This window comes from Phyllobates terribilis, unplaced genomic scaffold (assembly GCF_046119375.1).
Source record: "Phyllobates terribilis strain yellow unplaced genomic scaffold, ASM4611937v1 Scaffold_11__3_contigs__length_659146591, whole genome shotgun sequence".
Taxonomy (NCBI): domain Eukaryota; kingdom Metazoa; phylum Chordata; class Amphibia; order Anura; family Dendrobatidae; genus Phyllobates; species Phyllobates terribilis.
The window spans coordinates 89,735,973-89,749,748 of record NW_027362771.1 but is presented as its reverse complement, the minus strand read 5'-3'; the positions used below and the strand labels follow the sequence as shown (position 1 = coordinate 89,749,748).

Here is a 13,776-nt window from a genome sequence, read left to right as displayed (position 1 = left end):
TGTAACAGCAATACTCAAAACAAAGAAGCTATTTTAATGATTGTAGTTAAAATATGTTGTTTTTTTGCTGATAAGAGTAATTTTTAATCATGAGACAACAGCTTCAATAGCATGTCCACCATTAAAGGGGTATTCTAAAGTTCTTAAATTGCTTTAATTAGGTAGACAACATGAATATAAGTAAGTTTGCAATTGACAAGCCTTTTCTATCTCTTGTCATTCTACTGCAATGACAGCTTTATCGTTTATACTGGGCAGCTCACATAAAGCTTGGCTTCCAGACCCAGGCCAAAGTGCATAGTAGTTACATTTCAGGAGAGGAGTTAACTCTTAACATCCCAGTCAGTCCTCTCTATCTCAATGATTTGTATATAGCAGTTAGCTCCTCACCTCCATCTCACCTTCTGAAAAGATGCAGTTATAAATCACCAGCCTGGCTTTCTGATCTTGCTTTCTGAAGCTGTGCGCTTGTTTAAATGCCTGTTATCTCTGTGCATGAACATAACAGTGTAGACTCAGAACAACCCACTGAGGGCTGAATGTATTATAGCAGAGCTGGTGCTGAGTTCTCCTAATAATACAGTTCTACTATTCACCAGAACAATTACTCAAGGAGGAGTGTCTGCCTTGCCAGAAACTGGAAGTTAGGAACCTAAGGAGCCTGCATTGCTTTGAACTTCTCAAGAGACAACTTGAGAATCCCCTTTCAATATTCTCAATATACTCAATATATGGCCTTAATTATTTTGTTTAAATAATCCCAGTTACATACTTGTCTCTAAACTGTTGTGCTAATTTTTTGTTGTGTACTACAGTAGTAGTGCAGCAATATAGAGTCAACGGGTTGTCATTCAATTTGACCACTATGGGACCTAGCATGCAAACTTAAAGAAAAGCAAAATAAAAAATGGACAGTGCAAAGGTACACTGAAATAATATAATTGCTGAAATTCTACTAGTTTCACAATTATCTTGTAATACAAATAAAACCTTCACTATAAAATAAGGAAAATAAACAGCTGATGTTACAGATATTAATGGTGAGACAGAATAGCTTCAATTTCCACCTCTGTGCTTTCTCATTGATGTGTTAAGATTAGTGTATTCATTTGTAGATCTCTAAGAAAAGCTCTGGACTATACAAAGCAAAGTCTAAGGATTTCTATTGATCTGGGGCAACATGAGAAATCTGCGGAGAGGTGGATTCAAGCTGGAAAAGTATATTATCTGCTGCAAGAATATGAACTTGTAGAGATTTACCTGCATGTAAGTAATAACATAAATGGAAATTGAAATGTAATTATATATGTTATACTATTATAAAATGTGTTTGCTAAGGTTCAGTTCATAATGGTGTTGTTGCCAGTCTATCTGGATTTCTGCATTTTTGATTGCAAGCGGTCTGCAGAGCTAATAGGGAGATTTGAAAGACTTTAATCCTAATGGAATTTTGACATCTCCCTTTATAACACCGCTTTAAAGGGATCCATCAAGATTTGCAGAATCTGTCTGAAAACAGAACTAGCATAGTCATCATGGGTCTATTGTAAATTGAAGCCAATTGTGACCAGAACCCAATACAATGGGTGACACAGCAGAGTCCAAAGAGTCTCTCTTTGCGCAGCTATTGCATGACATCTCTAGTATAACAGGAGGACACTAAAGCGATCACTACAGAGCAGAGGGGAGGTGTTGGGAAGCATTCAGTGCAGAGATCCCAGGACATGTCCCTGTTAAAGGGAATCTATCACCACATTTGACCTATCTAAACTATTAATATTAATATGGGCATACAAGTTATAGACTGCTGAGGAGAGTGATACCTGTATGCCTCAGTTCAGATGCCTTGTTGTTGATAAATCATCTTTTATCACTTTATGCAAATGACCTCTTCCAGGCTATGGGGAGGATGTTGTCTGGAAGATAACTCTGTCACCAGAGCTTATTTTACGTGAAGTGGGAGTTACCAGTGTGAGACAAGTAACTAACACAGAAAAGGAGAAATTAACCTTGTCTTCTTGTAAACACATTTTTTGCTTCTCTCTGAGATCTGCTGTATTGCAACAATATTGCAACCCTGTCTGCCTGTGAGCTGGTGGCTGGAGCTGACAGGACCCTCAGATGTGTCAGGTATAATCACACACAGCTCTGCAGTGAGATCAAGAGAGCAGAAAGCGGCCATCACACGTCACACTGGTAACACTGGTAACCATTACACATTACACTGGTAACTCCCCCTTCAAGTAAAATAAGCTCTGGAGGCAGATTTATCTTCCAGGCAGCGTCCTCCTTATAGCCTGGAAGAGGTCATTTATATTACAGTGATAACAGATGAATTATCATTAACAAGGCATCTGATATGAGGCATACAGATATCACTCTCCTCAGCTGTCTATAACCTGTATGCCCATATTAATAGTTTAGATAGGTCAAATGTGGTGACAGATTCCATTTAAAGTATCAAAAGGATCAACCCCCGTTGCAGGCCATAGAAAATTGAATACATGACACCTTGGTATCTGAGATCCGATGTGTTATTTCCAAGAAATCCACGTTATACTTAATATGTAAGTGATCTGTTAAAGCATAACTATTGTTTTAATTTTTATTTCATAAATCAATAGTACACATGAAAATAAGTAACTTTGTAATATATCTTATCAGAGAAATCTGTTTCCTTCTCCTCCTGGACTGATCATTCATTTTTAAAATTCTCAGTCTTACATTACTGAGATTGGAGATGACAGAGGCTGTGTATGGGGGAGGAGGGGGAGTAGTTCTATCTATTGCTCCTCCCTTCTACTTCCCTTCCTCTATATAGAGAATCTCATCAACAGTAACTGCCATCTCCTATCTCAGTAATGGGAAAGTCTTACTTCACTGAATAAACATTTTACCTGTAAATTGAGAATTTTGAAAACGATCAGTTCTGACGTCGAAAGAAGATTTGTCTGATAAGATATATTACAAAGTTGCCTATTTTTATGGGTACTGATTGATTTATGAAATAAAAATTAAAACGATGGTTACACCTTAAGCTCTATGGGCCAGACATAGATCTCCCTGAGAATCTGCCTCCAGAGCTTATTTTAAGTGAAGGGGGGAGTTACTAATGTGAGACTTGTTGATAAGATGAGCAGACTGTCAGTCATTACATGTGTCACACTGGTAACGCCCCCTTTCTTTTAGAATAAGTGACGCGCCCCCTGGGCCGTGTGTGTGTGGGGATACACGGAAAAGGACCTTTTGTGGATGCTGGGGGTTGTAGTCCTTGCGTGGAGGCGACCCGGCCCGTGCCCAGGGCGGTCAAACCAAATGGCAGTCTATATGCTGAATGTCCGACTACGCCACCCGTGGATTGCGGTCAGAGTGAACCGCCGCTGCAGGGCAGACCGCTGTGGCTGGTGTTGTGGGTGCAGCAGAGGGTAGTATAACTCCCCACGGGAGGAGTATAGCCTCAGGGCAGCGAATGCGGATGTTGGGGGTGATGGTGCACGGGTGCAGTAGTAACCACAGGGAGTCTGTCATGCAATTTAGGGTCTTTACTGTTGGCGCTATTATGGGACCCATCCAGAGTACAGGTTAACAATGGAGGCCTGGTCAGTCTGAGAGCAACTGGGAAATCCCGCTGGTCAGGGGAAGTTTGTAGGCCTACCGTGCTGACTTCACTTTTTCTTGGCTATCCCGCTGTAGTGTGGTGGTAGCACACGTCTCTGAGTGTACTGTGTTGTTCTCACCCGTATGACTGGCGACTCGGGCCTTCCGTACTTCTCACCCCTCCGGGGCAGTGGTGGTCCCTCTCGTGTGGCTGAGCCTCCGGGCTTCCTTGGGCCAGAGGACTTGAAGTCCCCTGTGTGGTGGTTTTCTGCTGCTGGGCTTATAACCCTCACAGCCTCGGACTCCAGTGTCCGGCTTTGTAGGTCTCTAGCCAGGACGAGCTCTGCTAGCTCCCCTCCTGACCTCGTGTTCCTCCTCTGCCTACAGGGACTCCTCAGCCTGCTGCTGACCTGTCCCTATCTGCAACTTCACTGGAACCTTGTCTGGAACTTGTCTCTCTAACCCCACCCCAGATCCAGTTTATAAAGGGCAGATTTCTCCCCTCCCTGGACTGAGGCAGGAGGTGCTGCATGCTAATTGTCCCCAACCAGGGAACCTCCCACCTTCTCTCAGACATGACATTGCTGCCACTGTGGCAACCAGACCTGGGGTGCCACATTAGCTCTGGAGGCTGATTCTTATGCAGATCTGTGTCCAGCCCATAGTCCTGAACAGCTCATTTACATATAAGAAAAATGTGGATTTTTATGGAATAAGACATCAGATCGCAGATATCAAGGTTTCATTTTATTCAGCTTCCTATGACCTATATACCCGTATAGATGGCTTAAGAGGGTTGATCCTACTGACAGATTCCCTTTAAGAAATGCCCAATGCTCACTTGGCATTGTGGCATGCTTCTTGGCATGTGACTCCTAAGAACACCCACATAGGTATATTTAATTGGGGACTTGTCAATTATCTAGCACTATTAGAATTTTTATGGGTAAATATTTTGTGGAAATTCCCTTTGCATGTGCATGCATATTACTTTTTATTTATATGCAGATATAGTTACCTGGATTGTTGAGTTATTTTGTAAATATATTGCATTAGTTAAAATCATCCTGTATTCTGAGTCCAGAACTGCTTTGTATTTCTGCTGGTTTCTATTGGAAACAGACAACATTTTCCTGACAACCCTAACAAATTCCTTTTATTTCCACAATGCAATGTGCTCTGCTGCTCAGCATCATGGGTGCCTTATAGTTTTCTTTATTTCATTGCCTTTGGAAAAGTTACATACCTAAATGCAGGTCACCAAAATAAATTCTATGCAGATGTGAAGCTGACAAGGAATGCTCAAAGCTTTCAGTTCAGAAAAATTAAAGCAGATTTGTCATCTTGCTATGCTCATCTGTGCAATACAAACAATACAAGGGGACAAATCCACTCTCCTAGTAGCCAAATTGGCACAAAAATATAGTTTGGCTAATAGAAGCAATCTGAAAAATTGTAGGGCACATATCCAGTGTATATACCAGTAGCCAGATATCAATTACTGCGCAGAATGTTAAGACAAGGTGAGAAGAGCAGTCTCCTCATGAATACACCGTACTTATAAATTATGGAAGGAATTTATTGTACCCCAGTCTGAAACCAACAGCCTGCTGAAGTAAGATGCAACAAATTTATTCAGGGGGGAACACATCTTTTGGATTGTCCGTACACCAGAAAATGAAATATACTTCACTTAAGAGTCAATGTAGATCTCAGCTGCAATTTCTGCCAGTTTTCTGGCATACATATATAGTAAATTTGTCATCTGGCAGTATGCTAAGCGTTATCTACCTTTTAGGAAAGTGCCAAAAAGGGTAAAGAGACATAACATTTTTACACAAATACCAATTTTACAACATATTGATGGAAGAGGGAATGTTACGTTTCCCTAAATATGTCTGGTGACTTTTTCTATTAAAGAATCAGCACAATTTTTTTTGTGTAGCTTATACTCGTAATACTATTTATTAGTGATGAGCGAGCATGCTCGCCACTGCTCGGTACTCGCCCGAGCATCTCAGTACTCGAGATGCTCGGAGCTCACCGAGTACTTTCGAGATGCTCAGGCGGGAGCTCGGGTCCCCGTCCTGCATGTTTGGCTCTATTTAGAGCACCAATCATGCTGGGATTGTCTGCCACTCACTGTAATGCCGCAGCCATGGTGGTTGTGGCATTACAGTGATTGTCCAAATCAATGGGAACAGTGCTCATAGTGAAACATGAAAAGCCGGCAATTCATCAGCGGCATACACCGGTACCCAACAATTTAGAACAGAAAGAATAGAGCATCACACATAGATTAGATAGATAGAAACATGTCAGTCACATATATAATAAGTACAGTGACAGTGTTGGTTACTGTACTTGTCATTTAGTGTTAAAATAAAGGATTTATTAAATAAAAATAATAGTGTTTTCATGCACCCGTCTCTTTTAAAAAGCCAGCCGGCAATTCATCATCGGTACCCGAAAATTTAGAACAGAAAGAATAGAGCATCACACATAGATTAGATAGATAGAAACATGTCTGCAATACCCAGAGAGGTTGGCAAAACTAGGACTATTCAGCCTGGAAAAGAGAAGGTTGAGGGGGGACATAATAAATGTGTACAAATATGTTAGGGGACAGTATAGAGATCTTGCCCGGGATTTGTTCAAAAGGAGGGATATTACGGTAACAAGAGGGCACTCACTAAGATTGGAAGAGAAAAGGTTTCAGCACCAGCATAGGAAGGGGTTCTTTACTATAAGAGCAGTGAGAATATGGAATTCACTGAGTGAGGAGACGGTAATGTCGGATTCACTACACCAGTTCAAGCGGGGACTGGATGCATTTCTAGATACCAGGCAGATTTCAGCGTATACTTAAAAATAAAATAAAATAGTAGGTTGATACAGGGATTTATTCTGACTGCTGGTTTCAGAGTCGGGAGGGAATTTTTCCTCAGGTGAAGATTGGCCAAATCATTTGGGGTTTTTGCCCTCCTCTGGATCAACTTTAGCAATTACAGAACTAACAGGTCGAACTTGATGGACGCAAGTCTTTATTCGGCTTTACAAACTATGTTACTATGTTACTATGTCAGTCACATATATAATAAGTACAGTGACAGTGTTGGTTACTGTACTTGTCATTTATTGTTAAAATAAAGGATTTATTTTTAAAAAAATGACGTGGGGTCCCCCTTATTTTAATAGCTAGCAAAGGCTAGGCAGACAGCTGGGGGCTGATATTAATAGCTGGATCACAGCAGAGTGCTGCCAACCAGCTTGTCATCCTTCAGAGACACTGCAGAGCGCAGGCATGCTTGCGCTCTGCAGTGTCTTTGAAGGATGACAAGCTGGATGGTAGCGCTCTGCTGTGATCCAGCACTTCAGAGACACTGCAGGTAGCGCTTCTGAGACACTGCAGAGCGCAGATGGCAGCTGGTTGGCAACGCTCTGCTGCGATCCAGCCTGTCATCTCAATGCCATCCCAGCGTGGGAGAATTCTCCTGCTCAAGCTGTGAGCGCAGGAGAATTCTCCCACGCTGTCAATGACGTGCATGAGGTGAGCTGAGTTCATTGGACATGAACTCGGCTCATCTGGATGCCATCACAGCCAGACACTGAGGAGCTTCACTGAGGAGCTTCTCAGTGTCTGCGGCATGGCAATCAGGATGGCAGCGTTCTGCTGCGCTCCAGCCTGTCATGTCAATGTAGCAGAGCTGAAGCTGTCCTGTGAACCATGGAAAGGTAAGGATGAGGTTGGTTTATTATTTTATATTTATTGCAGGAGATCATTGGCTTCAGCTGGAACGGGCGTGATGGTAAGTAGAGATTAATTTAGAACATTAAAGGAATGTGTCTTTATGTCAATCAAAAGGACTTTATTCTGGGTGTTTGTGTTTTTTTTAACTTTGACTATGGGGTTAGTAATGGGGGTGTCTTATAGACGCCTCTCCATTACTAACCTGGGCTTGATGTCAGCTGGCATTATAAGCTGACATTAACCCCAACCCTATTACCCCACTGCCACCGCTACAGGGCAGTGGGAAGAGCGAGGCTAAGTGCCAAAATTGGCACATCCTATGGATGCGCCATTTCTGGGGCGGCTGACGGCTGATGTTTCTAGCCTGGGAGGGGGCCAATATTCATGGCACCCTTCCTGGGCTATTAATATCAGCCCCCAGCTGTCTGCCTAGCCTTTGCTAGCTATTAAAATAGGGGGGACCCCATGTCATTTTTTTGGGGGTCCCCCATTTTAATAGCTAGTAAAGGCTAGGTATTCAGCTGGGGGCTGATATTAGTAGCCTGGGAAGCTCTGTAGGTATTACCCCCTTCCCAGGCTTCAAACATCTGCCCCAGCCGTCTGCTTAACCTCCGCTAGAGACTAAAATTACGGGGAACCCCACGCCAATTTTTTTTTAAATAAATCCTTTATTTTAACACTAAATGACAAGTACAGTAACCAACACTGTCACTGTACTTATTATATATGTGACTGACATGTTTCTATCTATCTAATCTATGTGTGATGCTCTATTCTTTCTGTTCTAAATTGTCGGGTACCAGTGTATGCCGCTGCTGAATTGCCGGCTTTTTTAAAGAGAAGGGTGCATGAAAATCGGAGGGCACTAATGTGTTCCAAGTGCCCTGCTATGTTTTTCATGCACCCTTCTATATACCCTGCCTGCCTGTCTGCCTATATATTCTGCCTGCCTGATGTTTAATTGAGCACTGTTCCCATCGATTTGGGCAATTTTTGACCTTCTGCAGACCGCCGGGGGGACTGCCAGAAAAATGCTCGAGTTTCCCATAGACTTACATTGGGGTCGTTGCTCGGGTCGAGCACCCGAGTATTCCTATGTGCTCGACCTGAGCTTCGAGCACCCGAGCATTTTAGTGCTCGCTCATCACTACTATTTATACTTTCCTTCACTCGGGTCATAAATTCAGCTGGCTCCCTTGGCCTTGCACCTAAGGACAGTTGGCAAGGCAGAATAGCTTTTTATTGCTCTCTAAGCACTTGCACATATTCCCTGACTGCCCCTGTCACTTTAAAGAGGTTGTCTTGATAAGTGATCACATTTCTTTAAAGAAATAAAAGAAGCAATGCTTAACCTCCACCACTTATTCTATTCCAATTCTGCACAGCTGTAGCAGATCACTGCTGCTACCAGTGATTGACTGCAGTGGTCACATGTCCCTGTAATTGGACATTTTTGCTGCCACAGAATGTAGAAACTGGTTGGGGACCTGACATTGTCAGAAGGGGTGCTACTGCACAGGATAGATGAGGTGAGTATGCCTACTTACATTTTTTCAGCCAATCTGAGAATTTTGTAAGAAAAGTGTATTCTCCAGATGGCCTTAAGTTATCTCAAAAAGACAGCTTAATAGCTTAATGACTGATGGTTATAAAATGAATTCCTTACAGGCTGGCATCCAAGCTTCCATGAAAGCAGAGCACTTTACTGCTACATTGCACCTGTATGAAGCTGCCGGAGATGTGTTCTTCCACGGTTTACAGACAAGAGAGAAGGCTCTTCCTTTTTACAAGGTAGCGATTGCTTATAATTCACATTATAACTAATTAACCCATTGGAAACTGAGCACCTGTACCACTTACAATACTGTATATTATTTATTTCACTGATCTTTCAGCATCCTGAAAGTTTTTTTTACAATTTTCCTCTAAATATTGTAATCTATATTCAAAATATGGTCTAACCTGAAGAAATAATTCATATCATAGAGGATAAACTTCACAAATTTTAAAGCTCTTTGGTCAGTTCAGAACCTTAGTCAATAAAATCTGATGGAAAAATAATTACATCAACTAAAGTTACCGAAGATACCTTAGTATCAAATATTATCCAATGCTTGAAACTGTAGCTTTACACTTTGGCCCCCATTAATCAAAGCTTTTATCCAAGAAAAGTGGTGTAAAAAGTTTGGAAAAATCACAAATTTTTTGTGCAACTTTTGGCATTTTCACACCAGTTTCTAATTACTCTACCTAAATGGATTGGATAGGGGGCACAACAGCGGTGTGATGCCACAGCTTGTATTAAAAAACGCCGGTCTTTATGAATCTGGGCCTTCATTTTTACAGGTTGAATGTTCTTTGTTATAAATCCCCTTCTTCAATTAGTCCCATACAACTGACTAAATAACCAGTAATTTTATGTTTTTTTAGTACTATTTTACTGTTTAAATGATCATAATTTATACTTATATTCTTATATTAATCATATACTATTCTGTTATCCTGATGCCCTTATACCCCATCAGATGTTTAATTGGTACCAGAGGATTGCTCTATGTGGTATTGTGTTCCTTAATTCTTCCATCAGCGAAGACTTGCTATCAACTTGAGCAGTAACATTAAAAGGTCCTAAAAGTCACAGAGGAGTTTTTATGGAAGTAAAATATACATTTTAAGGACAGTAGGTCTGGAGCACCAACTGGTGTTTTGCCAAGTGTAATAGACATAGACTAAAATAAAAAAATTCATGAACAATCTTGTATTCTCGTAAGTATGGTATATGAATGGTTTGCTTAAAATAATAGACTTGATCTGTAATATGTAATAAAAAAATTGGAGCTGTTTGTTTAAATTCATCAAGTAGTTTACATTACAGGCTTATTCATAATTTGCGTCATCATTTTCAGGACGGAGCTCTGCCACTGGCAAAGAAACTTGAAGACACCCGATCACAACTCAGAATTTTTCACAAACTCACTCAGCTGCTAATACATCAGAAAGATTATAAATCTTCACTGGAATTTGCTACAATGGCTGTCAGGCTCAGCACACTTGTCGGTAGGTATTCTAACATCTGTCTACTTAAAATAAGTAATAACTTAACTTGTTTTCACCGGACAACCCCTTTATCGCCTATCCACAGAATTGGTGATAAATTATTGAACGATGGAAGTCCAACTTCTGAGATCACCCCAAAATTGCTCAATGGTTTCGGTAAAGGATTAAAGTGAACTTGTCATCAGGATTTTGCTATGTAAACTACAGGCAGTGTCAGGTTGTCTGATTATTTTCTAGACATTTATTGTCTATGAGACTGAGAAAAAGAGTCAAGGTTCTGCCTCAGAACTTAATGGACATGTCACTAACGTCTGGGTGCCAGACACCACTAGATACTTCAGAGTTCTTGAAGAATCCATACCTTGATGGAGCTGTAATAGTTATTAATGATTATGACTAAGCATGCATTACCTGTGTAAGAGACCCAGAAACATCAAAATGACTGATTAAAAAATGTCAACACAAAAATACCTCTTTTTTCAGTTGACATTTGAAATCTAATGAAATGCATACATAATAAACAGTATTAAAACTCATAATCTGCTATTTTTCTTTAAATGTAAGACCAGGGGCACTCATTTACCCTCTATAGGGTACCTGATCACCCAAGCAGAACATGTAAACCTGAATTGTAAATATATATTAGCGTAAGTTTCAGAACCTGGTCCTTAAGCCCTTAGAAAATCTAATACTTAAAAGAAATATATTGGTTGGCATGCCAACAATAAATTGAAAAAAAAAACTTGAATGGATGAATTTGCAAGGAAACTGGTCTAAATAAAATCCTAAACACATGTTCAAATGTGCAAAGTTGTAAGAGGATAATAGTGGAAATGGCATAAGAGAAAAGCTTCCTGGTCTATCCCAAATATAGCATAAAGTTCTGATTTTTCACATGAGATTTAAGAATTCTATATCATTTTGTGTATTTTTTCTGGTTTCCAGAGATATGCTTATTAATAAACTATTTATTTACATATATAATATAGAAATAGAAGACATGACCAACATCCTGACCATTCTGGTATTTATGAAATGTAAGGTTAAGACTTTTCTTAATTGGATTACAGAAAATATAGCCCATAGACTGTGGTGTCAGTTCAAATAAACTTATAGGACCTCAAGAGACTAAGTATATAACTTTAAAGTTTACAGTAGTTTATCAGTAATAGGTTATTACTAGTGTTGAGCGATACCTTCCGATATCAGGAAATATCGTATCGGATTGGATCGGACCGATACTCAAAAAGTATCGGATATCGCCGATTCCGATACCGGAAACCAATGCAAGTCAATGGGACACTAATATCGGAATGAAAATAAACCCTTTCTTTCCTTGTAGGTTAATTCTACATGAAGTAAAACAACTAAGAATAATGTAGAATGTATTAAGCGAAAAGCCGGCAATTCATCAGCGCATACACCGGTACCCGACAGTTTACAACAGAAAGAATAGAGCACCACACATAGATTAGATAGATAGAAACATGTCAGTCACATATATATGAAGTACAGTGACAGTGTTGCTTACTGTACTTGTCATTTAGTGTAAAGGATTTATTAAAAAAAATAATAGTGTTTTCATGCACCGTCTCTTTAAAAAAGCCGGCCGGCAATTCAGCAGCGGTACCCGACAATTTATAACAGACAGAATAGAGCTTCACACATAGATTAGATAGATAGAAACATGTCAGTCACATATATATGAAGTACAGTGACAGTGTTGGTTACTGTACTTGTCATTTAGTGTAAAGGATTTATTTAAAAAAATAATAGTGTTTTCATGCACCGTCTCTTTAAGAAAGCCGGCCGGCAATTCAGCATCTGTACCCGACAATTTATAATAGAAGGAATAGAGAATCATACATAGATTAGATAGATAGAAACATGTCAGTCACATATATATGAAGTACAGTGACAGTGTTGATTACTGTACTTGTCATTTAATGTTAAAATAAAGGATTTATTTAAAAAAAAATTGGCGTGGGGTTCCCCTTAATTTTAGTCTCTAGCGGAGGTTAAGCAGACATCTGGGGCAGATGCTTGAAGCCTGGGAAGGGAGTAATACCCACGGAGCTTCCCAGGCTACTAATATCAGCCCCCAGCTGAATACCTAGCCTTTACTAGCTATTAAAATGGGGGACCCCCCAAAAAAAATGACGTGGGGTCCCCCCTATTTTAATAGCTAGCAAAGGCTAGGCAGACAGCTGGGGGCTGATATTAATAGCCCAGGAAGGGTGCCATGAATATTGGCCCCCTCCCAGGCTAGAAACACCAACCGTCAGCCGCCCCAGAAATGGCGCATCCATAGGATGCGCCAACTCTGGCACTTAGCCTCGCTCTTCCACGCTGCCCTGGTGCGGTGGCAGGGAGTAATAGGGCTGGGGTTCATGTCAGCGCCAGCTGCCATGAAGCCCAGGTTAGTAATGATGGGCGTCTATAAGACACCCCCATTACTAACCTACAAAGTGTTAAAAAGAAAAAACACACTACACCCAGAAAAAAATAATTTATTTGAAATAAAACACACCATTTTATTTAATTCTTAGTTTACTAAAAAAAAAAAAAATAGTTACCTGTCCACGTTCCTGCGCTGATCTCCCATGCACAGCTGTCACATCTGGAGATGGTGTCAGCTGTGCATGGCTGCTGTTAGCTCACGCTGCCGGGAACACTTTCGCTCCCGGCAGCGGGAGCCACTGACTGAGGTCACCGGAGTGCATTCAGTCAGCGCTGCTCCGGAGACCTCCTTTACGGCACTGCTGTACCGTGGGAATTTCTCACGATACAGCAGGGCCGTAAAGGAGCTGACTGGAGCAGCGCTGCCTGAACTCCGGTGAACCCGCTTATGCAATAACGGGGCTGCTTTACGGCCCCATCATTCTAGCGGCGGCAGCGGTTCAGAGCGGTCACATTCTATGTGGCTGCTCTAAACTGGAGATCATCGTGGGACACTCGTGGACTACTACGGAGGGGTAAGGATAAGGTTGTGGTTTATTATTTTATATTTTATTACAGGAGATCGATGGCTTCGGGGAATTAGGTGTCTAGGTGAGTATAGGTGTAGTTTTTTATTTTTTACTTTATTTTAGGTGGCGATCGGCGGGGACAGGTAATGTATGAGCTAATTTATTGTAGGCAACCACTGGCCACCAATGACATGTATTTAAAATTTATTGGGGACACAGTAGGGCAATTTAAATAGCAGGATCAGGCTGATGGGAACTACTGCTCCCATTGAGCTGATCCGGCAAGTACGAGTGGACGGGGGACAGACATAGGCCGATGGGAGTAGTAGTGTCACATCGGCCTATGTCTGCCTGCACGCACACACCCGCACACATCGCACAGACACCGCGCACACCTGCACA

At 41.1% G+C, this 13,776-nt stretch overlaps 1 protein-coding gene across 4 annotated transcripts in view; it reads left to right on the top strand.

The window, feature by feature from the left end:
- The window catches only part of SH3TC2 (SH3 domain and tetratricopeptide repeats 2), a 134,486-nt gene that overhangs the window by 110,978 nt on the left and 9,732 nt on the right, over nt 1-13,776 (top strand). For all 4 annotated transcript variants that reach the window (XM_073651320.1, XM_073651321.1, XM_073651322.1 and 1 more), the window contains exons 14-16: nt 1,116-1,266; nt 9,017-9,139; nt 10,255-10,405. In XM_073651320.1, coding sequence (XP_073507421.1) covers nt 1,116-1,266; nt 9,017-9,139; nt 10,255-10,405 — 425 coding nt within the window. The remainder of the gene's footprint in view (nt 1-1,115; nt 1,267-9,016; nt 9,140-10,254; nt 10,406-13,776) is intronic.